At 51.7% G+C, this 26,348-nt stretch overlaps 1 protein-coding gene across 3 annotated transcripts in view; it reads left to right on the top strand.

Moving 5' to 3' along the window:
- VPS13A (vacuolar protein sorting 13 homolog A) overlaps positions 1–26,348 on the top strand; it is a 2,314,464-nt gene that overhangs the window by 1,899,910 nt on the left and 388,206 nt on the right. For all 3 annotated transcript variants that reach the window (XM_085633365.1, XM_085633382.1, XM_085633374.1), the window contains one exon: positions 13,860–13,905. In XM_085633365.1, coding sequence (XP_085489491.1) covers positions 13,860–13,905 — 46 coding nt within the window. The remainder of the gene's footprint in view (positions 1–13,859; positions 13,906–26,348) is intronic.

The raw sequence follows: 26,348 nt of genomic DNA, 5'->3' as shown, positions 1-26,348 counted from the left end.
GGTATATCCGCAGAATTTACCCCCGAAGTGATGCGCGATTTTGTCGAGTGATCATCGATGGTGGATCGCGCTATCACGGGAGGAAGAAGGGGAACTTGTTCCTTCATATTATTTTTGATCTGGGTATTTGTGAATTCGGATATAACTAGATTGTTCCTTTCCATTTGTTTACTTAAATCCTCTAGGTGAAGGGTTATTAATCTAGACCTTTCAAGAAGAGGAAGTAAAAGGGATTTGACCATAATCTCTAATTTAGCAAGTAGGTCGGTCAAAATATCCGGACTGGGTGACAATCCTGGGGTGTTCATGCTTGGAGGAGGAGTGTTTGTTGCTACGGAACCTAAATGATTCGGCTTTTGGGTAAGAGGTTTGGCCTTTTTCTTTTTGGTCAAGAGTGGTCTAGTGAGTATACCTCGTCTCTTTCTTACTAGTTGTCTATTTACCACTGGGGGGGGAGAGATAACTAGATTGGGTGAATCGGATAGCCCCGATAAGGTTAGGCTGCTTATATTATCAGTGGGCTGGGGAACCAAGCCAGGGGGATTAACATAAGACATGTTTTTAGTTGTTCCAGGCGTCGAGTAGGATCTAGAAATTCCAATGCCCACATTCGCCGCCTCTGGAGAAGGGATTTTACCAATTGTGCGCAATGAAGAGCGCTTGCCTGTTAGCAGGTCTAAAGATAGTAGTTTTTCCGTATCCGCTATCTCCTTCTCCAAGACAGTAGTCACGCGCTTGAAGAATTGATCGATAGTTCCGGATACTGGGCCTTTAGAGGTGTTTAAAGTTAGAGTACGCGACTTATCAGCGCTTTGTGACATGATTGTATGATGCGGTAGAGCTACAGCGAGAAGATACCAATAGAGTTCAACTATACACAGTGAGTCAATGTCCACAACAAGCGAAAATTTCAATCAGTGTGTGATAAATGCTCTCACCGTAGAACGAATGTTAGAGAGGTGGCCCGTCCCGTCCACGATCGTCCTCGGACGGCCTCAGACGGCCCACCCTTTGCCCAGGCTTCGCCCCAGTCTGCGCCCCGCACGCGTCCCGCTCACGCGATGAGGGGCGTGAGTCAAATAGCGGGAGGAGGAGGGGCCGGGAAGAGGCACCAGGTGCGTCCTATGACAGCGAGGCAAGGCACCCTGGGCCTCGCAGTCCCAGCGAGTAGTCAAGAGCAGCCTTCAAGGGTTAGTTCCACCAACGAGTTCCATCGGCTCCAGCCACATAAAAGCAGGGTCTTTAAAAAGTGTCCACGTTCTGCGCCTACGAGCGGCACCCCTGTATCTGTATACATATACTCATATTTTCATTTGTATAGGTAATAACAACCTCAGTGAGTAAGGCAAAACAACAATCACTCTCTTGTTGTAATGGGAATCAATCGTATTATGTCATAAAAAATACGCAGGGAAATCATGTATACATCGTGGTTTAGTGATGGTGGCAAAAGGCACGATAATAAATGGTTATAAAGTGTAGGGCTGATCGTGTTATTAGTAAGGAGTGCTGATGTTGATCTTATAACGATCCCCTGTGGTTTCTGATTGACTCAGTGAGGTCGTCATCATGCCCCAATTAATTAAATTAAGTAACATTGCGCCATGTCACAAATGGTGAGGTTCGTTTAAAAATGACGTGGTTGGTAAAGCAGGCTATTAGTGGCCGGCGGTGTAGCGCGTTATAAATTTGGGCTACGCGTTGGTCTATTTCAGGACCCCGTATTTGTAAGGAGTATTAGTAGGAGAGAAAGTGGTAGAGAGAGACGCGTCGCTCGTATACCTTTCGCTGTTTCAATTCGAAACTCCAATTGTGAAGTACGGACGCGATTGACCTGTGACGAAAGACAAGGGGAGGGGGGGGGGGGTTGGGTAGGGGAGAATAACAAGACAAGGTTCAATTTCAGGATTGCAATGCAAGAGTAACGTTACGTGTCTTCATTCCCGCTGCTCCTCTCACGAGTCTTCCTACCGAATTTTCGCTCTTTGCACGACTTGTGCTGACGCTGTCTTCCTGTTTACGAAGGACAGGCCGGTTCTGTTGTTTTGTAACCGGATAGTGTGGGGTGAAGAAAGACTGCCGTGCTTGCAATAGATATTTCGTTTTTTGGACATTTGATAAAAAACTATTTTAGAAATCATTGTTTCCATTACCTACTTCATTTTAAAAGAATTTTTTGAAATAAAGAGTTATGAACAAACACTCTATGTTTTTTTTTATGGACTTGAACTATATATGAGATGTGTGTGTCTTCACGGATTTTCTGATTGTGAATTTATAGTACATTGAGCCAAGGGATATCATCATTTAGACCTGTTAAGTTTGTTTTCAAACGATGCACCCATCTTTGTTCCTTCTCGAACAGCTGTTTCTCGACATTTGGTGATTTTGACATCATAGTCTCTAAAACAACCCATTTGAGATCATCAAGAGTGTGTTGGGTGGTCAATGAAATGACTACTCATCTTGGTGGTACTTCGTTTGCATTTGACGTTACTCCTGTGTTCACAGATTCGCTGCTTGATTTTGCGACACGTCATCCCGATGTATCTGAGTTTGCATGGACAAGTAATCATGTAAATAACATGCGTTGTGTTGCAGTCACAAACACTCCTTAGGTCCTGATGAAAGCCCCAATGACCATGCGGGGCGAGTAAGAGGCTGAAACATGTCGACCCATTTTTTGGACTGATTGTGCAGTGGGCACATTATACACCCGCTCTGCACAACTTCCCTAATTTTTATCCTTTTCCCATGTACCGGACAACAATAAATATAACAGTCTAGGTAGCTTGAGGAATACCCTTTTTTAACATATGTAATTTCCTTCACTGTACACGAGCACTTGATTGCATCTTGTATTTTTTACTTTTCATTTCTGGTCACTACTGCAAATATCCAGTGGTTCCATCCGGGTGGAGGAAGCATAAATAAAACCTGATGATGATGATGTCACGTTTCTAAGGCGGAGAATCATGATATACCGCCAGTTGAACCATCTAAACGTGAATGAGGGTTTTTTAATGAATAGTTAAAGAACCACGTAACCCTGGATAGCAGGTACAAGTGATCCATTCCATTTTTGATTAAAGAATACCTCTGTCTGATGCTCCAGAGGGTTGGCTTTCCTTGGCCTGTGTTCTGATGGCCGGCTTGGGCACGTCCTTCGTCTCTCTCTCTCTCTCTTCTTTCTGCCAGTTCCCCCACTTCTTCGGGGGTCTGTGTGTGTGTCTCTGGCCCGGCCCCTTCCTTGGGGTGTGTCCTGGTCCTACCTAGCCTCTGCCTTCGGCTGGCGTCTGCCTTTTTCTGGGTGCAGTGTTCCGTGGTGCTGCCTGTTGCTGGTGGCGCGTGCCCTTGCGGGACTGCTTGTTCTGCTCCGCCATTGTGCTCTTGCTGTGTTTCCTTGCGCCCCTGCCTCTGGTTCCGCTGTGGCTTTGCGCTACAGTGCTTTTCATCTCTTTTCTATCCCTGTGCATATGTTTCGTCCGGTAGGCCCTGCCTCTGGCTCTACCTCTTCTCCCTGGGTTCGGGGTGGCCCTTGTGTTCCTTGAGGCTTTTGGGATGCTGTCTGCCCCTGCGGGGTGTTGGGCGCTCTCCCTTGGTTGGGCTTAGGAAATCATGGCCTTTCTTTCTGGTTCTTGTGCCATGCCCCCTACTGGCGCCCTTGTCTCTTCTGGTTGGGAGGCTCTCTCGCAGGCCCTCCTCTCTTCTGGGTATGGCTAGGGTATCTATTCTACTTTAAGGAATCTGCGGCTAGTAGTCTCTATCAGATGTACAAGTTACTTACCTTTGGTAGCGATTTATCCGGTAGAGATGATTCTAGCTGCAGATTCCTTCACGACCCACCCTTCTTCCCTGTTCTGTGAGGACCCTCAGCTTGGTTTTCTGTGCTCGCCTCCCTTGTTTTCTGCCTGTCGAGCTTCCCTCCAGCTGGGCTCTCTCCAGTGTAGGTGCCTGCTTTTGCTCTTTTCCCTTTGTTGTTGCAATTTCTGATCCCCTTGCGGTTTTCTACGCTGGGGGTTCTTTTGCCTGTCCTTGGCCCCCTGCTCATTTCAGAGACTCTGGCCCTTCTTAACTGTGTAGTCTGGGGTGGATTGCTGTTGCTCCTCTGTGCCGGGCTTGTGGCCCTTTGCTGTATGGTCTAGAGTGGCAGTCTCTCTCTCTCCTTCTCTTACAGCGCTTCCACTGCTTGTGCCTCCAGCCTGGCTCTCGCCTTGGCTTACACGGTGATTCTGTGGATGGGTGCTTTATGCCTCCCTGCTTTGGCTTTACTGATGTGGCCTTTTGGTACTTTTGTGCTGCTTGGTGCTGCCACTTGGCTTGCACAGTTGTTCCTCAGAGGTGGTCTGCTCTCTTCCTGCTTTGGCTTTCCTGTTGTAGCCTCCTGGCGACTCGGTGCCACCTGGTGCTGTTCCTCATCTTTTGTGTCTCTCTTTTTGTTTCTCTGGTTTTCACACACTGTTCCCATGCTCTCCTCAGTTTTGTTGTGATGGCTCCGCGTTGTGACGCAGAAAAGTTCTCCAAAGCAAACTGACGTCAGCGCGCCGGGGTGGGGCTTATGTGACCTTGCTGACGTCACGCCCGCGGAGGACGTCGGGGCGGAGTCGTGAGGTGCCGTTCCCCGGCGCGAAGAGATGCTGGGCAAGAAAGTTTTCTGGGTCCAGTCTCGCACCTGGGGATAATTCTACGTTAAGGAATCTGCGGCTAGAATAGTCTTTACCAGATACATCGTTACCGAAGGTTAGTAACTTGTACTTCTGGTGGCCAAAAAGGACAGAGGCCTTCATATTATCCTAGACCTGCGCATTTTTAATTTCTTTTTGAAAAAGGAGAAATTCAAAATGCCTATGCTCGCCCAAGTCCTGTCTGCCCTTTTCCTGGGAGACTGGATGGTAGCATTAGACTTGCAGGACGCAAACTTTCACATTCCCGTCCTGCCTGCCCGCATGCATTATCTGCAGTTCACGGTGAGCCACAAGCACATTCCATTCAGTGTGCTCCCTTTTGGCCTTAGCAGTGTCCCTCTGGTGATCACGATGGTAGCAGCTCATCTGCTGAGATCAGGGGTGCCAGTCCTATCCTATCTCGACGACTGGCTGTTGAAGGCGTGCTTGCCCCAGGCTGTTGTCTCGCTCCTCCAGGCTACAGTGAACCTCCTGCACTCGCTGGAATTCACCATCAACGTGCGAAGTCACACCTAACTCCCTCTCGGTCACTCCCTTTCTAAGGTGCTGTTTTGGATACGGTGCAGTTTTGGCCTCTCCTGAAAGGCGAGTCCAGGATATTGAGGCTATGATACCAATGTTTCAACCTCTATCCTTGCTTTTGGTAAGACTAGACTCAGGCTGCTGGGCCTGATGGACTCCTGCATCCTGCTTGTGACACATTCCCGCTGGCATATGCTGGTTCTTCAGTGGGACCTGAAGTTCCAGTGGGCGCGGCATCAGGGGAATCTCTCCGACATGGTCCAGTTCTCGAAGGTAACTGCAAAAGATCTGCAGTGATGGTTAACGAATCATGATTGGGTCAGCGGCAGACCCCTCTCCCTTCCCCAACAAGATCTGACTGTGGTGACAGAAGCGTCACTCCTAGTATGGGGCAGCCATGTGGGAGAGGTAGAGTTCAGAGGCCTCTGGTCCCCGGTGGAATCCAGATTCCACATCAACCCACTGGGGCTCCGAGTGATCCGGCTAGCATTAAAATCCTTTCTGCCCTCCATCAAGGGAAGGTTAGTGCATGTGTTAATTGACAACACCACTGCCATGTGTTACTGCGACAAACAGGGCGGGATGGGGTCATGTATCCTTTGTGAAGAAGCCCTGCATCTCTGGACATATCTGGAACACCAGGGCTTAAGAACTCAGATGAAGATGCCTAGAGGATCACCAGTGGCATCTCCATATGGAGGTGGTGCAAGGTCTCTTTCAGCAGTGGGGAGAGCCTTGGTTAGATCTGTTCCCCTCCACTGAGAACACACAGTTTCAGTGGTTTTGCGTGCTGGAGTTTCCAAGGCGGTTCTCGCTTGGAGACGCTTTTCATCTTTAGTGGAGCTTAGGCCTCCTGTACACCTTTCTGCCAATACCACTCCTACCCAGAGTTCTCGAGAAGATCAGGAATGAACAGGCCGGAGTCATTCTTGTGGCTCCAGAGTGGGCTCAGAGAGCTTGGTATCCAGAGCTGTTGAGCATGGCCATCGGTCCTCCGATCAGGCTTCCCCTTTGGGTAGGATCTTCTGTTGCAGCACCAGGGGAGGGTTCTCCAACCAAACCTGTCAACGCTCCACCTTCTTGTGTGGAGATTGAGCTGCAACAGTTGACAGTTTTTGACCTTCTGCCTGAAGTTTGCAATGTTATTGTGGCAGCCAGGGTTCTCTCTACCAAGACTGTATATGGCTGCCATTGGGACAAGTCTGTAGCATGGTGTGGAGAGAAACAAGTTAACCCTCTTTCTGCTCTCGTCTCGCAGGTCCTTCTCCTTATCTTTTCTCTTGCCCAGCAGGGCTATGCTTTGGGTAGCTTAAAGGGCTATCTTTCTGCCATCTAGGTTTTTCTGCGCTTGCCAGATGAGCCATGCTTGTTCAAATCCCCTGTGGTGAATAGGTTTTTGAAAGGTTTGCAACACATTTCCACCTATGCCCTTCATTTTGCCCCAGTAGGACCTCAATTGTGTCCTTAAATTTCTGATGTGTGCTCCCTTTGAGGCCCTGCACAACTCTCCTCTCAGGCTCCTTACTGTGAGAAGTTGGCCTGATATATGATGTCACTAATTCTAGTGTACACCTTGTATCAGTCCAAACAACCCTTATGGTGATTGGTTGTAAAGTCAACCTTATAGACCAGGCATCCTAGTGGTAGCATGGACAAGAGCAGTCTTAGGCTAAACTCTGTATGGCATGTGAAGCCAGCTGTTATACCATTACAATCCCTTGAATACCAAATGAAAGGACACCACACCAGGTATATATAAAATTAGAATGTATTTATTCTAACATATACCCTCAGCACTCTTTATGAGTTCAGAGGTCTAAGTACAAACAATTTCTTAAGTAGCATACGTTAAGTTACACAGGAAAATACAGTTAGGCCCAGGGGCCATGCAAACCATATACTAAGAAAGTGGTATAAGTACCACGTCACGAACAGGGAGTAGGCCTAGGGCCTAGGGAATCGCTGGGGCTACACTACCCTACCAATAGTTAGGAAGTGGGAGGCCCACGGGTAGCGTGTGCAGTGTGGAAACACACACGCGGGTTACATTAAAGTCAATGGGAATGTAACAGAAATAGGAAGAATAAGGACACTTCCGAAGTAACTAGGAGGAAGCAACTAAAGACTTAGACACTTGGATAGTCAATATCCACTGGAGCACCGGAGTACTCGCGTTACCTCACCCACAGGAGACGGGTGCATAGGTGTGAAGATGCGTCGGGTGTCGTCGCTGGATCCTATGGATGCCTGAAGAACAGATGCTGGCAGGCGGCCAGGAGGAAGATGTCCGGTGGATCCAAGGATGGATCTTGAAGGAAGAACACCTGCAAGCAGAGGGGACAAAGTCTGGGTCACTAGCCAGTGACCATGTGGAACCAGGAAGGAACCAGGCGATGTCGTGCAGAACACAGGTGATGTCTTGAAGCTTGTCTCTGCAGCTGCGTGGACCAGGAGGCGTCGAGGATGACCAGAACCAGGGTACGAGCTGTCCCACGAAGGATCTTGCTGCTGGCGGGGTCAACGTCCCGATTGGAGTCAACAAGCCTTGGCAAAGGCAACCCACGCGGAAATGGAAATTCGCTTCAGGTGCAGACCAGGAAGGTCTGAGGTGCTTCTCTTTTACAGGGATGCAAGAGCCAGTCTGGAGGAGCCAAACCAGCGGTGGAAAGTTAAGGGTTCGTCGTCACTGAGGCTACTAGCCAACGGGCCAGCAACCGGACAGACTCGTCGAGCAGAAAAATGCAGAAGGGCCCCACGCAGAACTCGTGGAGTGTGGAGGGCTGATCTTCGGTGCAGATGGTGCTCGGGGTTGGGGCTTCTCAATCCCCAGAGCACAACTTTGAGGATGCCTCAGAAGCTGCGCTGGAAGCTACTTGCCAATTCTCCCAGGTAGCCGGTCCCACGTCTCTCGTCGCCTCCACGGATCTCAGCTTGGCTGTGGATGTGGATCAGGGTCGGAGAAGTCTGGAGGTCAAGGCGCTGGTCGGGCTCTGCAGTCGGTTCCTCGTAGAACTTGGGCAAAGCAAACGGCAGGTCGCCTGTTGGTGCCTGTTTGCACAGGGTGGCCACTCCTTGGCCACAAGGGAGATTCTTCAGTCTTCTTGTCGTCGAATGTCGAAGGTCCAGAGTTTCGTGTCTAGTTTCAGTTCAGGATAATCCAAAGTCCTAGGGACTCAGCTCCCACTCTTATACTAATCTGGGGGGGCTGGGTTACCTGCTAGGTCCCCTCTATGGGTGGGACCAGGGAGGGGGGTGGTTACACCCCCTTCCCTTTGTCCAGTTTCGCGCTGGGGCTGGAGTGCCCCAGCACCGGTTTGAACCGGGCTATGCATGGGACACCTTGTGTGCCCCAGGCAGTGTCTCGTTTCTTTCATCCCTCCCTGCCCCAATACACTAAGTCCTGTCTGGGGTGGTGCTAGCACCTCCCAAGGCAGGAAACCTATTGTCCAAGCCTCCCTTGCTGGAAGGACTCCCAGCAGCAGGAGGTCAGACTTGTGTCTGTGGCAGCAGCATCCATTTTGTGATGCTGGGGCTCTGGTTAACTTTAACCGGGTAAGTAGGATTTTAACATGTCTTCTCCCTCTAGAAGGGGGGAATACTATCCTCATCACCAGAAATGGTGTGGGGGTAGTATTCCAAAGTGTTAGACACCTTACACGACATGTTTTGATAAAGCCAAACCATAGTTACCATAACCGCGAGGATTATAAGGCACTTTAAGAGTATATGGTAGGCGATATCATAGAGACATGGTTCCGAAAGCTGCAGACAGGCTCAGCTCATGCTAGAGCACCATCTCAAATTTTACCAAGTACTCTGCCTCCAGGATTGCTAAGGCCTGCCATAGGAGTGGCTTAAAAGTTACCCATGTGTCTATATATAAAGTAGGTATAGGAATACTATACCTAAGCAAGGGGTGATTACACGACCTTGCTCCAGCTGAGTGATCAGCCAGTTGTGTCATGATGGAAGGCCAGCCAGGGGTGGCATAATACATGCTGCAGCCCCTGGTAGGCCTAGGGTACACCTATGCCCTGGGTACCTAAGGTACACTGTACAGGGCCCTATAAGGTGATCCTTACCAATTGGGTTATGTACCTAAAGTACATAGTATGAATTTAGAGAGAGAACAGCTGGGCTGTGGGTCTGATTAGCAGGCCCACAGCCACATCTAAGTCGAAAACCAGTGAAGCAAAAGCAAAAAGTGGGGGTGACCATAGGAAGCAGACCCTACTCTCCTACACTTACCATCAAGACGGCCTTCCTAGTGGCAATAACTTCTGCCCGTAGGGTCTGTGAGCTTCATGCTTTGCCATCAAAGCCTCCTTACCTGAATATCTACCCTGACAAGCTAGTTCGTGAAACTAGAGCTTCCTTTCTGCTAAAAATTGTCGCTTCTTTTTATGGAGGCCAGTCCATTACCCTACCTACTTTTTACGCTTCGCCACAACCCTCTAAGGAAGAGGAGCGATTTCACCAACTGGACCTAAAAAGAGTGTTCTGGGTGGATGCCCAATATTTCGTGGGGTATGTCGGAGTGAAGAAGGGAAAGGTTGTGCAGAAACAGACCATCTCTTGGATCGTTCTCTGCATTACGATCTCCTACACATTGGCCAAGAAGCAACCCCCTTAGGGTTTGCATGCTCATTCCACCAGAGCTAAGGCTACATCCACTGCATTAGCATGTGGAGTTCCAGTCCTGAATATCTGCCAGGCATCAACGTGGGCTTCTCTACACATGTTCATGAAGCATTACTGTAGGAGAGTAGGGTCTGCTTTCTATGTTCACCCCCACTTTTTGCTTTTGCTTTACTGGTTTTCGACTTAGATGTGGCTGTGGGCCTGCTAACCAGACCCACAGCCCTGCTGTTCTCTCTCTAAATTGATACTATGTACTTTAGGTGCATAACCCATTTGGATAGGATCACCTTATTGGCCCCTGTACAGTGTACCTTAGGTACCCAGGGCATAGGTGTACCCTAGGCCTACCAGGGGCTGCAGCATGTATTGTGCCACCCCTGGCCTGGCCTTCCATTATGACACAACTGGCTGAACACTCAGCTGGGGCAAGGTTGTGTAATCACTCCTTGCTTAGGTGTAGTATTCCTATACCTAACTTACATATAGACACATGTGTACCTATCAGCCACTCCTATGGCAGGCCTTAACAATCCTGGAGGCAGAGTGCTTGGTAACATGTGAGATGGTGCTTTAGCATTAGCTGAGCCTGTCTGCAGCTTTCGGAACCATGTCCTTATAGCTGTTCTATGATATAGCCTACCATATACTCTTAAAGTGCCTTATAATCTTAAACGGTTATGGTAACTATGGTTTGGCTTTATCAAAACATGTCGTGTAAGGTGTCTAACACTTTGGAATAATACCCCCATCCCATTTCTGGGGATGAGGATATTATCCCTCCCTTCTAGAGGGAGAAGACATGTTGTAACCTACTTACCCGGTTAAAGTTAACCAGAGCCCCAGCATCACAAAATGGATGCTGCTGCCACAGACACGAGTCTGACCTCCTGCTGCTGGGAGTGATCCCGGCAAGGGAGGCTTGGACAATAGGTTTCCTGCCTTGGGAGGTGCGAGCACCACCCCAGACTGGCCTTAGTGTATTGGGGCAGGGAGGGATGAAAAGAATGAGACATGCCTGGGGCACACAAGGTGTCCCGTGCATAGTCCAGTTCAAACCGGTGGTGGGGCACTCCAGCCGCAGTCCTGGCGCGAAACTGGACAAAGGGAAGGGGGTGTAACCACCCCCCTCCCAGGTCCCACCCATAAGGCGTGACCTAGCAGGTAACCCAGCCCCCCAGATTAGTATAAGAGTGGTAGCTGGGCCCCAGGAGATTAGATTATCCTGAACCTGCAACTTGAACAGAAACTCTGGACCTTCGACATTCGACGAAAGAAGAAGACTGAAGAATCTCCCTTGTGGCCAAGGAGTGGCTACCCTGTGCAAACAGGCACCATCAAGAGACTACCCTTTGCTTTGCTGAAGTTCTACGAGGGACCGACTGCAGAGCCCGACCAGAGCCTTGACTTCCAGACTTCTCCGACCCTGATCCACATCCACAGCCAAGCTGAGATCCGTGGAGGCGACGAGAGACGTGGGACCGGCTACCTGGGAAAAGTGGCTAGTATCTTCCAGCGCAGCTTCTGAGGCACCCTCGAAGTTGTGCACCGGGGATTGAGAAGCCCCAACCCCAAGCACCATCTGCACCGAAGATCAGCCCCCCACACTCCACGAGTCCTGCGTGGGGCCCTTCTGCATTTTCCTGCTTGCCGCGTCTGTCCGGTTGCTTGCCCGTTGGCTAGTGGCCTTTGTGACGACGCATCCAGAAATCTTCACCGCTGGTTTGGCTCCTCCAGACTGGCTCCCGCTTCCTTGCAAAAGAGAAGCACCCCAGACCTTCCTGGTCTGCACCAGAAGCAAGTCCTCCGTTCTTCGTGGGTTCCGCTTGCCAAGGTTTGGTGAGTCCTAGTCCAACTTCGACGCTGCCGACAGCAAGAGCCTTCGTGGGACAGCTCGCCTCCTGGTCCTGGTCGTCCTCGACGTTCCCTGGTCCTCGTGGCTGCAGCGACAAGCTTCACCTTCACCTGCAATCTTCACGACATCGCCTGGTTCCTTCCTGGTTCCACGTGGTCACTGGCTAGTGACCTTGACTCTGTCCCTTCTGCTTGCAGGTCTCCTCTCTTCTTGATCCCAGCCTTGGGATCCACCGGACACTCTTCACTGACTGCCTGTCAGCAACTTTCCTTCAGGCATCCATAGAAGTCCACGACGAAACCCGACGCAAGTTCACACCTATGCACCCGCAGCCTGTGGGCTAGGTAACTTGGGTACTTCGGTGCTCACAAGGGTAGTGACTATCCTAGGGTCTAGTTTCCGAGTCTCGACTCACTAGCTGCTTTAGAAGTGTCCTTAAACTGTTAATTGCTAACAACTACTATTTCTATCGACTTTTACGCATTACGCGTGAGTGTTTCCACTCTGCACCTGAATCCCGTGGGCCTCCCACTTCCTAACTGTTGCTAGTGTAGTGTAGCCCCAGCGATTCCCTAGGCCTAGGCCTATCCTATTTCCGTGACAGTGGTCCTTATACCACTTCTTTAGTATATGGTTTGCGTGGCCCCTAGGGCCTAACTGTATTACTTACCTGTGTGACTTAATGTATGCTTAAATAAGACTGTGTTGTACTTACCTCTAATCTCATAGAGTGCTGAGGGTTTGACTAGAATAAATACACTTTATTTTATATATATATCTGTTGTGGTGTCCTTTCATTTGGTATTCAAGGGATTATATATGGTATCACAGCTGGCTTCACATGCCATTCAGAGTTTAGCCTAAGACTGCTCTTGTCCATGCTACCACTAGGATAGCTGGTCTATAAGGTTGACTTTACAACCAATCACCATAAGGGTATTTGGACTGATATAAGGTGTACACTAGAACTAGTGACCTCATACATCAGGCCAACTTCTCACAATTACTGCCTGGACGGTCAGATCCGTTGGGACGGGCGCTTTGCTCGTTTGGTCCTGCAGGACTTTCTAGTATGAAACAGTTTCAATTACCGACCTCCAGGGAGGTATTGCTTGGTTATCTATTCCAAGGTAAGGAATCTGAGGCTAGAATTCTCTATCAGGTAAATGAGTTACTTTGGTAACAACTTACCTGGTAGAGACTATCTAGCCGAAGATCCCTTTCCAACCCACCCATCCTCCTCGCTTTGCGAGTGCATTTCTAGGGACAGGGCTGTTCCCCATTCAGGGCCCTAGTTTTGCACACCAGTGGTCAGTGTTCTTTGTGGCTCTGCGCTCCTGGTGTGGAAAGTCGTGAAAAGAAACTGACGCCAGCACGCTGTCTTGGTGCCTATATAGGCACTGCGCACATAACTTCCGGCACAGACAATGCCACACAGAGCCGAACACCACCACCTACCAGCGCGCATGGGTACTGCTCACAAAAAATTGCCTGATCCAGTCTGACGCCTGGCAATAATTCTATGGTAAAGAAATCTGCAGCTAGATGGAGCCTCTTCCAGATAAGGCGTTACTGAAGGTTAGTGACTTATTCTACTCCTTCACCGAGACACCATCTGACACCACTGAGTTTTCTCTTTTGCAACTTTTTTTTCGATCAATTTGTAAGGCTTTCACCTTTGAAAAGGAACCCTCAACCTGATTGCTTTTGGTTCCTGGTCAGATCCCAGAATGCTGTGTCATGTGCATTGTAAAATGTCTTGTTAGAAACGTAGTGCAAAGTAATCATCCATGGAAATGAAGACTGAAAAATACGTAAAAACATTGGTATTCACATTCTGTAACTTGCAAAAAATATTAGTCATACTTTTGCATAAGTTCACCTTTGCCATTTAATAATACCTCTGGTATATTTGCTTTGCTTTCCCATGCCCATAGTTTGCTCAAACTTTGTTTCAGATATGTTTCATTAAGAAAGGATGTATGTTTTCATATGTAAAAATGAGTGACTAAAATGGGCAAAATACTTAAAAGTGCATTCAAATTCTGAACTGTACCGTGTTATTCAGCAGATTCAAACTAAATGAAATCTGTTTTACTACTATTGTGTGAAAACGCCTGTCTTCTGTAAGATGATAATAACATTGTTTCACTCTACAGGGATTTGTCAGTGGAATAACAGGAATTGTTACAAAGCCAATAAAAGGTAAAAATACATATATTTCAATATAATATTTAAAGTAGTGAACCTAAACATAGTGTTTTACTCTATGACTACCGCCCCATTATTCCAACACTTCAACCTTTGAGATGTCTAGCTATGTTACACACCCTATTCTACTTCATATACCTTCCTCTTTAACACTTTGGGTTTTCTTGGTTACCTATTTCAAGATGATGCAGCCATCTGTTAGCATCCTGATCCAACTGAGAATATTTTCTGTAGCTCAACCAGACACTGTTTCTTTATAATTACTCTGGTAGTGTATTTTCTTCATTTAACTGCTAGGAACTGATAAATGTGCAACTTGTCTTTTTTTTAAAGTTTGAAACTTTATTGTAACACCGCGGTCAGATTGTATAGAATAGATTCTCAAAATGTCATTTAGGTATACACTTATGAACAGTACTCCAAACCATTTAACTTTTCCTATAGAAGGTGTCCCGATACCCGCTATGGAGCCCCCGTCGTCTTGAGTAACCACAAAAACCATCCTCACTCAGACGGGGTGAAAGGAAATGTAAATTGCTTGAGAATCATGCACTGAGTGTTTGTGAAACCATAACCACAGTATCTTGTATACATACTGGGTTGATCAGAGACTGAGACAGTCTATGTTCTCATCATTCATATTCCAATGCTCTCATGTGCTGATGCTTAGGAATGTCCACAATCTGAAAAGGAGAGGAAATAATGAACGTGGTCATTGCTACTGCTTTACATGCATAGTTTGACTATGCACAATGTGATGATATCCCAGAGTTACCACAACAACTACATTCAGCAGAAGATATTGTGCTTTGAAGGCCAGTTCATTGCAAGCACTATGATTAAAGTGGCAATACAGGTGACTATAGTCCTGTTTGATCTACAATTCTCTCCATTTCATATCATCGTCAATTCGGAATGCTCCCGTGTCAGCCTTCATGCCAGTTGTATATGTTTGGGAAAATAATGTTGTGGTCGGTGCTTTTCTGCAATTTGGTGCAGAAGATGTGGGGGATAATGAAAGCAATTAACTGCAATTTGAGCCTTTGCCGCATAGAAATACAACTCGGGGCCTAGAACTAAAAATCCACCTCTGTTCTAGTTCAAAGTTGTGATATCCCATCGTATACATGGCTGCTTACCAGAATAACGTAGGAAAGAGCGGAGGTGTGTAAAGAAAGCCCTAGATAGCAGTATCAGACTATTAACATATAAGCAAAGAAAGTTGTAGTCAATACATCTTCCCGCAGATTTCAGAAACTATCCACCAGATATTAGCCCTAATCACTGCTAGTTGGCTTTAGCTGTAACTCTGCCTGATGGATATGACAACATCAAAGTATATTAGTTACCAACCAGCTTGTTGGTGCCAGTCCTGTTTTTCTGCACCTCATCAACATGGTTCTGGAGCTCTTTCAGTGCCTCACTGACTAAATTCCTCAGCATTTTGACAGTGAATAGTTATAATTTCAAGGCTTAAGATCTGTTGCAGTTGCAGCAAGAAATGCCTTAGTAGAATCCATGTCACATAATGCATCTTGCATCTGGGCTCGCGCAGCCTGTTGTGTAATGGGTGTTTGGAGAGTGTTCGACTCACCCTGGAGGGTACTCTGGGACTGAAAGCTGGGACCATCTAAGCTGTGTCTAGGCCGCGTGTTGGTGGAGAGACAGATAGTTTCTTAATGAAGTCAAGAACTAAGGAGGCAGCTCTGATTAGAAGGGCAGGCCATTCCTGGCTTTTGGGACAAGGTAGGGGAAGGCACGACCTCCAGCTCTGGTTTTGCATATGCAGGCGGTGTATGAGAGTAAGAGTCCGGCTGAGCGCAAGTTTCTAGTGGGTGAATGGCTGTTGACCTAGTTGTTGAGGTAGACGGGGCAAGGCTTTTTAGGTGTTTATGAGGAGTTTGCCAAGTGTGCGTTTGTGTATGGGGAGCCATGGGGGACTATGAGTCGTGCCGAGGAAGCCTGAGTTTAAGTCTAGCCCCTGAGTTTTGAATGATCTGGAGCCTCCTGGTCAGATGGGTGTTGATTCCAATATGAAGCCTGTTGCCTTGCTGGTGATGAGGAGCTGGATGACAGTTCTAGATGTGTTGGTTTGGAGCCATTTCAAGCTTTCCTGAGCATCTTGAGGGTACAGAAACAAGAGGCAAAGATTGTGTTCACTTGTCTGGTCATGGCTAGTTGGTTGTCGAACATTATGCAGTGGTCTTTGGGTTGCTGGGCGGTGTGTGGGTCTAAGTTCTGCTGCTTACCAGGTGGAGTTCTACAGTGATGTATCTGAAAGAAACACGTTAGTTAGATTCCTCACCTTAGAATATCCCCAGGCGTCAGGCTGGATCCAGAAAGATTTTTTGTCAGCAATACCCCTTGCGCGTCGCTAGGCGTCGTCTGCGGCTCCGCGTCCGTCGTCGGCGTCGTGCGCCGGAATGACGTCGTCGGAGTACTTAGCCGCCCTCGCGCGCTGACGTCAGTTCTTCTTTTTTCCGCGCCAGACAGCGCCGATCCGGGAAGAGCTTACCCCTTAGTCAATTTTTGACTAAAATCTTTTGACTCTTTTTGGTCTTTGTTGACTCGACTTTGGTGCCGGTAGGATGCCTGGATTTAAGGCCTGTGACGCCTGTCATCGCCTGATGTCGGTCACGGATCACCATCGCCGGTGCCTTTACTGCCTGGGGGCCGACCACGACACAGAGTCGTGCCCCGACTGTCAGGCCTTGACCTCGAAGGCTAGGCGGGAGCGGTCCCGTAAGCTTCTCGAGCTTCGGCACTCGGCTCCGTGCCGCTCACGGTCCCGGTCCAGGAGGAGGTCCAAGGACCGGTCGCGGAGCCGCAGTCATCATCATCATCATCATCATCGCTCGTCGGGCTCGAAGTCTTCGGGTAAGTCAAAGCGATCCAAGAGGCGACACCGCTCTTCGGACTCCCCTCACTGGTCGCGCGACTCGGCCGAGGGTCAGGGTGGTCCCACCCCCACGGCTCCGCCGGAGCCGCGTCCGTCTCCATACCCGCCAGTCCCTGGGACTGACGCGACTCCGGCGGAGGTCAGTGCCTTCCTCTCGGCCATGAGGGGCCTGGCTCCGCCGTCGATGCTTGCCGGCGTGCCTTCGGGCCCCGCGGGCTCGACTGGGCGACCTCGCGTGCCGGCGGCTCCGGCCCCGGCACCGTCGACGACTTCAGTCCCGACGCCGCAGGTCCCCAAGAGATCCAGGCCTGGATCTCTGTTGGCGCCGGTCGACCTCACGACGCCTCCTCCGCCGGCGCCGACACCGGTTCCACCTCCGGCACCGTCTCCGGACGACGCCGTTCCCCGGTTTAGTCCCTGTCCGGACCCGACGCCGGCACGGCGCCGCCTGGCGCCGCAACCGACGCCGATGTTTATCAGGAATCGGATGACTGGGGCGACTGGGAGGGGTCTGAGGACCCTATGGCCCTCCAGGGTCAACTTGCACAGGACTGGGCAGACGAACTGGGGGATGCCAGTGGTCTGGACACTTCGCCGGACGCTGGCTTCATCTCTCCTCCGACTGTGGCTTCGGAGGAAGGTGCAGCTTTTTCCGTGGTGCTGCGCAAGGCGGCCGAAGCCCTGGGGCTCGAGTTGCCTGCTGTGGCCGTGAGGACTAATATCCTCACAGAGGTGCTTCAACCGTCAGCAAGCTCCACAGAGCCTCTGCTGCAGTTCAATGAGGGCCTCGTCGACGTTCTGCAGGGCACTTGGTCCAAGCCCTCCACAGTTCCTCCTGTGGATCGGAACATGGCCCGGCGCCACCGCCCTGCTCCGGGCGACCCCATTATCTGAAAGAAACACGTTAGTTAGATTCCTCACCTTAGAATATCCCCAGGCATCAGACTGGATCCGGAAGATTTTTCGTCAGCAATACCCCTTGCGCGTCGTTAGGCGTCGTCTGCGGCTCCGCGTCCGTCGTCGGCGTCGTGCGCCGGAATGACGTCGTCGGAGTACTTGGACGCCGCCCTCGCGCGCTGACGTCAGTTCTTCTTTTTTCCGCGCCAGTAAGCGCAGATCCGGGAGAGCTACCCCTTTTAGTCTTTTTTGACTGTTATTTGATCCTTTTTGATCTTGTCTCGACTCCGGTGCCGGTAGGATGCCTGGTTTCAAAGCCTGTGCTGACTGTAACCGCTTGATGTCGGTTACCGATCATCACCGCCGGTGCCTTTACTGTTTGGGCCTCGACCACGACGCGGCGTCGTGTTCGGACTGCAAGGCCCTGACCTCGAAGGCTAGACGGGAGCGGTCCCGTAAGCTCCTCGAGCTTCGCCACTCGGCTCCGCGCGCCTCTCGATCCCGGTCCAGGAGGAGGTCCAAGGATCGGTCGCGGAGCCGCAGCCGACGTCATCATCGCTCGTCTGGCTCCAAGTCTTGGGGTAAGTCGAAGCACTCCAAGAAGTCCAAGAGGCGACACCGCTCTTCGGACTCCCCTCACCGGTTGCGCGACTTGGCCGAGGGTCAGGGTGGTTCCACCCCCGCGGCTCCGGCGGAGCCGCAGGTGCCGCGCCAGTCCCCATACCCGCCGGTCCCTGGGACTGGCGCGACGCGGGCGGAAGTCAGTGCCTTCCTCTCGGCCATGAGGAACCTGGCTCTGCCGTCGACGCCCGCTGGCGCGCCTTCGGGCCCCGCGGACCCGACTGGGCAACCTTGCATGCCGGCGGCTCCGGCCCCGGTGCCGTCGCCGGCTCCGACGCCGCAGGTCCCCGAGGGACTCGCCCCCGAGTCCCCGTCGACGCTGGTCGACCTCGTCATGCCTCCTCTGCCGGCGTCGACCCCGGTTCCACCTCCGACGCCGGCTCCGCTCGGCGTCGAGCCCCGGTTCAGCCCCGCTTCGGACCCGGCGCCGTTACGGCGTCGATGGACGCCGCGTTCGGCGCCGCTAGAGACACAGTATGTCTATCGTCCAGCTCCGCTTCTTCCTCCTGTATACCAGGAATCGGATGACGGGGGCGACTGGGAGGGGTCCGAGGATCCTATGGCCGTTCAGGCTCAGCTGTCCCAGGATTGGGCAGATGAACTGGGGGAGGCCAGTGGTCTGGATACCTCGCCAGACACTGGATTCATCTCTCCTCCGACTGTGGCTTCGGAGGAGGGTGCTGCTTTCTCTGTGGTGCTGCGCAAGGTGGCCGCAGCCCTTGGGCTCGAGCTGCCTGCCGTGGCTGTGAGGACTTACGTCCTCACTGAGGTGCTTCAGTCTGCAGCAAGCTCCACTGAGCCTCTGCTGCAGTTCAATGAGGCCCTCATTGACGTTCTGCAGGGCACCTGGTCCAAGCCCTCCACAGTTCCACCTGTGGACAGGAACGTCGCCAGGCGCCACCGCCCTGCTCCGGGCGACCCCAGTTTTCTGTCCCAACACCCCACTCCCGAGAGCCTGGTTATCCAGGCTTCTACCTCCCAATCCTCCTTCCCGACCGCTCCGCCGGACCGGGATTCTAAAAGACTGGAACAGTTTGGCAAAAAGCTGTTCTCCTCCCTTAGTTTGGGTCTGCGGTGCTTGAACACCGCCTGTCTTTTGGACCATTATTCCCACTCTCTGTGGTGGAGGACGTGCTGCCCCTGTGCCCGGAGGAGGCCCAGACACGACTTACCCAGGCTCTGGCCGATGGGAGGGATGCAGCACGTCATGCAATCCGATGTGGGCTTGACACTACGGACTCGCTGGGTAGGGCGATTTCTACCACGGTGGCGCTTAGACGTCACGCCTGGCTGCGGTCCACGTCGTTTTCGGGGGATGTCCAGAGCACTCTCTTGGACATGCCCTTTGATGGCACTCGCCTTTTTGGTGAGAAAGCGGACAGTGCGCTGAATCGCTTTAAGGACTCCCGGGCTACGGCCAAGTCCTTGGGCCTCTCGGCCCCGCGGTCGCAATCTTCCGCCTTTCGCCCCTTTCGTGGCCAAGGAAGGAGTGCCTCCTCACGTCCGCCTAGCCACCAGCCGCAGAACCAACCTGCGCGCGGTCGCGGACGTGGTTTCCGCTGAGGCGGTTCTGGAGGACGACGCGGTCAGCTCACATCCACCCCGGCAGCATCCGCCTCCAAGCCTTCCTAGTCCGAGCTTTCCGGCCCATTCCTCGTCAGTGGGCGGCAGAGTTCGCCATCACCTGCTCCACTGGCGTACCATCACTTCAGACAGGTGGGTGCGGCAAATCGTCCGAAGGAGCTACTCCCTCCCCTTCGAGACGACCCCTCCAGCCATGCCACCGCAGCACCACCGTATCTCGGAGGATCATTTGAATCTTCTGCAAGAGGAAGTTTCGGCCCTCTTGGCCAAAGAGGCCGTCGAGCGCGTTCCCAGCCCAGAAGTAGGTCGTGGTTGTCATTCCCACTACTTTCTGGTTCCCAAGAAGGGCAAAGGGGGCCTACGCCCTATCTTGGACCTCAGGAACGTCAATGCCTTCCTCCGGAAGGAAAGGTTCAAAATGTTGACTTTGGCTCAGGTTCTAGCTGCCCTCGACCCTGGAGACTGGATGGTAGCGTTGGACTTGCAGGACGCTTATTTCCACATCCCCGTCCTGACGGCCCACCGGCGTTAACTGCGGTTCACGGTGGGCCAGGAGCATTTTCAATTCACCGTGCTCCCCTTCGGCCTCACCAGTGCCCCTCGGGTGTTCACGAAAGTGATGGCGGTGGTCGCAGCTCATCTGCGCAGATCAGGGGTTCCAGTCTTCCCCTATCTCGACGACTGGTTGTTGAAGGCGGGCTCGCCCCAGGCAGTCGTCTCCCACCTCCAGACTACGGCGGATCTCCTGCATTTGCTGGGGTTTTCCATCAACGTGCCGAAGTCCCACCTGAGTCCCTCTCAGAAGCTCCTTTTCATCGGAGCAGTTCTCGATTCGGCGCAGTTCCGGGTCCATCCACCGGAACAGCGGGTCCGGGATATTCAGGCCCTGATTCCCATCTTTCGGCCTCTATCCTGGGTTTCGGTCACGCTAGTGTTGCGGCTTCTGGGGCTGATGGCCTCATGCATCCTACTAGTGCATCACGCCAGGCGGCGCATGCGGGCTCTGCAGTGGGACCTGAAGTTTCAGTGGGCCCAGCATCACGGCAACCTGTCCGACCATGTCTTGATCTCGGAGGGCACTGCACAGCAGTTGCAGTGGTGGCTCACGGACCGCGATTGGGTCACGGGCAAGAGCCTCTCCCTTCCCCAACCGGAGCATGTCGTAGTGACGGATGCGTCCCTCCTGGGATGGGGTGGCCATATGGGAGAGGCGGAGATAAGAGTCCTCTGGTCTCCGGCGGAGTCTCGCCTCCACATCAACCTGTTGGAGTTGAGAGCGATCCGGCTTGCACTGAAAGCCTTCCTTCCCTCTGTCAGGGGAAGTGTCGTGCAGGTGTTCACGGACAACACCACCGCCATGTGGTATTGCAACAAACAGGGCGGGGTGGGGTCGTGGACCCTTTGTCAGGAACCTCTGCGCCTCTGGACCTGGCTGGAACACCAGGGCATCAACCTGGTGGTTCAACATCTGGCGGACTCTCTGAACGCCAGAGCAGACAAACTCAGCCTCCGGTGCATGATGGATCACGAATGGCGTCTGAACTCGGACGTGGCGCAAGGTCTCTTTCTGCAGTGGGGAGAGCCTTGGTTAGATCTATTCGCCACCGAAGAGAACGCGCAATGTCAGCAGTTCTGCGCGTTGGAATTTCCAAGGCAGCACTCGCTCGGAGACGCTTTTCGGCGCGAGTGGAGTTGCGGTCTGTTGTACGCCTTTCCGCCTATACCACTTCTGCCCAGAGTGCTGAAGAAGATCAGGCGCGACCGCTCCCAAGTTATCTTAGTGGCTCCGGATTGGGCACGAAGGTTCTGGTATCCCGAGCTACTCAGTATGTCAATCGATCCTCCGATACGACTGCCTCTTCAGGAGGACCTTCTGTCGCAGCAGCAGGGGACGGTCCTCCACCCGAACCTGTCCAGCCTCCACCTCCATGCGTGGAGATTGAGCGGCGGCAGTTGATGCCATTTGACTTGCCTCCTGAAGTCTGTGATGTCATTCTGGCAGCCAGGCGTCCCTCCACAAAGACGGTATACACCTGCCGGTGGAACAAATTTGTGGCATGGTGCACAGCAAAGGCTGTGGATCCCCTTTCCACCCCTCTTTCTGAGGTTCTACTCTTTCTTCTTTCTGTGGCCCAGCAGGGCTCTGCTCTGGGCACCTTGAAAGGTTATCTTGCTGCAATCTCTGCCTTCTTACGGCTTCCTGATCACCCTTCTCTCTTCAAGTCCCCTGTTGTTTCACGTTTTCTCAAAGGCATTACTCACATATTCCCTCCTGTCCCCTTCGTAATGCCTCAGTGGGACTTGAATCTTGTTCTGACCTTTCTGATGTGCGCTCCTTTTGAGCCTCTTCACAATTGGCCCATTCGTCTTCTGACCCTAAAGACTGCTTTCCTGGTAGCTATCACCTCGGCTAGACGGGTGAGTGAGCTCCAGGCTCTGTCATCTAAGCCTCCCTTTATTTCTGTTCATCCGGACAAGGTTGTCCTCCTTCCTCGTCCTTCTTTCCTACCGAAAGTGGTGACCCCCTTTCATCTCGGGCAATCTGTCACGTTGCCCACCCTCTTTCCGCCTCCGCATCCTTCAAAAGAGGAAGAGAGGCTCCACCGTCTGGACCCAAAACGGGCGCTGTCCTTTTATTTGGACCGCACCAAACAGTTCCGGGTGGACGACCAACTTTTTGTTGGATACATAGGAGCTAAGAAGGGGAAAGCGGTACACAACCGGACCATCTCGCGGTGGGTCGTGTTGTGTATTAAAATTTGTTACTCTTTGGCAAAAAACCTGTTGGTTTGAGGGCCCATTCCACCCGGGCCACAGCGGCTACTACTGCCCTGGGCCGGGGAGTTCCCTTGCGGGACATCTGTCAGGCGGCGACGTGGGCTTCACTGCACACGTTTGCCAAGCACTATTGCCTGGACAGCCAAGTCCGGAGAGACGGCTTCTTTGGCCGTTCTGTTCTCCAGGACTTTCTGGTGTGATCTTGGTTCGCAGACCCACCACCGGGGTTGGTATTGCTGGGGTATCTATTCTAAGGTGAGGAATCTAACTAACGTGTTTCTTTCAGATGAACAAGTTACTTACTTTCGGTAACGATGTATCTGTAAGAAACATTAGTTAGTTAGATTCCTCACCGACCCACCCATCCTCCCCGTTCTGGGAACTGACATCTAGGGTTAAGGCTATCCTTTTCAGGGCCCTAGATTTTTTGGCACCAGTGTCGGTCTCTTGCAGGGCTCTGCGTTCCTGGCGCGGAAAGCTATGTACAAGAACTAACATCAGCGCGCGAGGGCGGCGTCTAAGTACTCCGACGACGTCATTCCGGCGCACGACGCCGACGACGGACGCGGAGCCACAGACGACGCCTAGCGACGCGCAAGGGGTATTGCTGACAAAAAATCTTTCCGAATCCAGCCTGACGCCTGGGGATATTCGAAGGTGAGGAATCTAACTAATGTTTCTTACAGATACATCGTTACCGAAGGTAAGTAACTTCTCTTCCGAAGAGTACATCTTCCTTTTGGTCCGTATTGAGTTTTAAGCATCTGATTTTCATCCAACTGGTAACTTTCTACATGCAGGGGATGTATTTGGCCAGGGCGCTTGGTCTTTTGTTGGAAAGGGAGAGGTTGAACTGGCTGTCCTCTGCGTAGGAGATGACGCTGATTCAGTGTTTGAGGATGTTGTTGACGAGTTGGGATACGTAGGTGTTGATGAGATTAGGGCTGAGCATTGACCTTGGGGGGGGCTCCAAAGATGAGGTCGGCAGTAACCAAGTTGAAGGGAGTCAGGTTGACTGACTGGGTGCGATCTCTTAAGAAGGAGCAGGTTTATCGGAGCACAGGGCCCTCCTGGAGGTGTTGAATGAGGATGGGGTGGGAGACTGTGTTGGAGGCAGCAGATAGGTCTAGTAGGAAGAGGTCAGATGTGTCTTTCTGTCCATAATTAGTTAGCTGTCATCCATGGCAGTGATGAGTGCGGCCTATGTGCTGTTTTGGGCTGTGTCGAGGAGGTGAATGTCATTGAGGTAAGAGACTAGTTGCTTATTGATGATTCTCTCCATGAATTTTGCCGGGTAAGGTAGCAGTAGTTGGCTGGTGTCTTTAAATCTGCTGATGGTTTCTTTAGCAATAGGAGTACTTTGAGTACTGTGGCATGCTTCTGGGAAGTTGGCTGTGTTGATCGAGTCAGTGATTATTGTGATAAAGGTTGCGCTGAAGGGATCAAGTCCTTTGGCAAAGATGTGGTGGGGTAGGGGTTGTAGGAGAGTAGGGTCTGCTTTCTATGTTCACCCCCACTTTTTGCTTTACTGGTTTTCGACTTAGATGTGGCTGTGGGCCTGCTAATCAGACCCACAGCCCTGCTGTTCTCTCTCTAAATTGATACTATGTACTTTAGGTGCATAACCTATTTGGATAGGATCACCTTATTGGCCCCTGTACAGTGTACCCTAGGTACCCAGGGCATAGGTGTACCCTAGGCCTACCAGGGGCTGCAGCATGTATTATGCCACCCCTGGCCTGGCCTTCCATTTTGACACAACTGGCTGATCACTCAGCTGGGGCAAGGTCGTGTAATCACCCCTTGCTTAGGTGTAGTATTCCTATACCTAACTTACATATAGACACATGTGTACCTATCAGTCACTCCTATGGCAGGCCTTAACAATCCTGGAGGCAGAGTGCTTGGTAACATGTGAGATGGTGCTCTAGCATGAGCTGAGCCTGTCTGCAGCTTTCGGAACCATGTCCTTATAGCTGTTCTATGATATAGCCTACCATATACTCTTAAAGTGCCTTATAATCTTAGACGGTTATGGTAACTATGGTTTGGCTTTATCGAAACATGTCGTGTAAGGTGTCTAACACTGTGGAATAATACCCCCATACCATTTCTGGACATGAGGATATTATTCCCCCCTTCTAGAGGGAAAGACATGTTAAAATCATACTTCACAGTTAGCCTCTGACCAAAGCCTCAGCATCACAAAATGGATGCTGCTGCCACAACACAAGTCTGACCTCCTGCAGCTGGGAGTGATCCCAGCCAGGGAGGCCTGGACAATAGGTTTCCTGCTTGGGGAGGTGCTAGCACCTCCCCAGACAGCCTTTAGTGTATTGGGGCAGGGTGTGCTGAAAGGAATGAGACATGCCTGGGGCACACAAGGTGTTCCTTGCATAGTCCAGTTCAAACCGGCGCTGGGGCACTCCAGCCCCAGCTCTGGCGCGAAACTGGACAAAGGGAAGTGGGTGTAACCACCCCCCTCCCAGGTCCCACCCATAAGGCGTGACCTAGCAGGTATCCCAGCCCCCCAGATTAGTATAAGAGTGGGAGTTGGGCCTCAAGACTTTAGATTATCCTGAACCTGCAAACTTGAACAGAAACTCTGGACCTTCGATATTCGACGAAAGAAGAAGATTGAAGAATCTCCCCTGTGGCCAAGGAGTGGCTACCCTGTGCAAACAGGCACCATCAAGAGACTACCCTTTGCTTTGCCCAAGTTCTACGAGGAACCGACTGCAGAGCCCGACCAGAGCCTTGACTTCCAGACTTCTCCGACCCTGATCCACATCCACAGCAGAGCTGAGATCCGTGGAGGCGACGAGCGACGTGGGACCGGCTACCTGGGAAAAGTGGCTAGTATCTTCAAGCGCAGCTTCTGAGGCACCCTCGAAGTTGTGCACCGGGGATTGAGAAGCCCCACCCCCAAGCACCATCTGCACCGAAGATCAGCCCCCCACACTCCATGAGTTCTGCGTGGGGCCCTTCAGCATTTTCCTGCTTGCCACGTCTGTCCGGTTGCTTGCCCGCTGGCTAGTGGCCTTTGTGACGACGCACCCTGAAATCTTCATCGCTGGTTTGGCTCCTCCAGACTGGCTCCTGCTCCTTTGAAAAAGAGAAGCACCCCAGACCTTCCTGGTCTGCACCAGAAGCAAGTCCTCCGTTCTGCGTGGGTTCCGCTTGCCAAGGCTTGGTGAGTCCTAGTCCAACTTCGACGCCGCCGACAGCAAGAGCGTTCGTGGGACAGCTCGCCTCCTGGTCCTGGTCGTCCTCGACGCTTCCTGGTCCTCCTGGCTGCATCGACAAGCTTCACCTTTACCTGCAATCTTCACGACATCGCCTGGTTCCTTCCTGGTTCCACGTGGTCACTGGCTAGTGACCTTGACTCTGTCCCTTCTGCTTGCAGGTCTCCTCTCTTCTTGATCCCAGCCTTGGGATCCACCGGACACTCTTCACTGACTGCCTGTCAGCATCTTTCTTCAGGCAGCCATAGGAGTCGACGACGAAAACCGACGCAACTTCACCCCTATGCACCCGCAGCCTGTGGGCTAGGTAACTTGGGTACTCCGGTGCTCATCAGGATAGTGACTATCCTAGTGTCTAGTTTTCCAGTCTCGACTTCCTAGCTACTCCGGAAGTGTCCTAAATCTATCTATTT

Source organism: Triturus cristatus, chromosome 2_1 (genome assembly GCF_964204655.1).
Source record: "Triturus cristatus chromosome 2_1, aTriCri1.1, whole genome shotgun sequence".
In the NCBI taxonomy this organism is placed as follows: domain Eukaryota; kingdom Metazoa; phylum Chordata; class Amphibia; order Caudata; family Salamandridae; genus Triturus; species Triturus cristatus.
The sequence above is the reverse complement of the archived record's forward strand: the minus strand, read 5'-3'. Positions and strand labels throughout refer to the sequence as shown.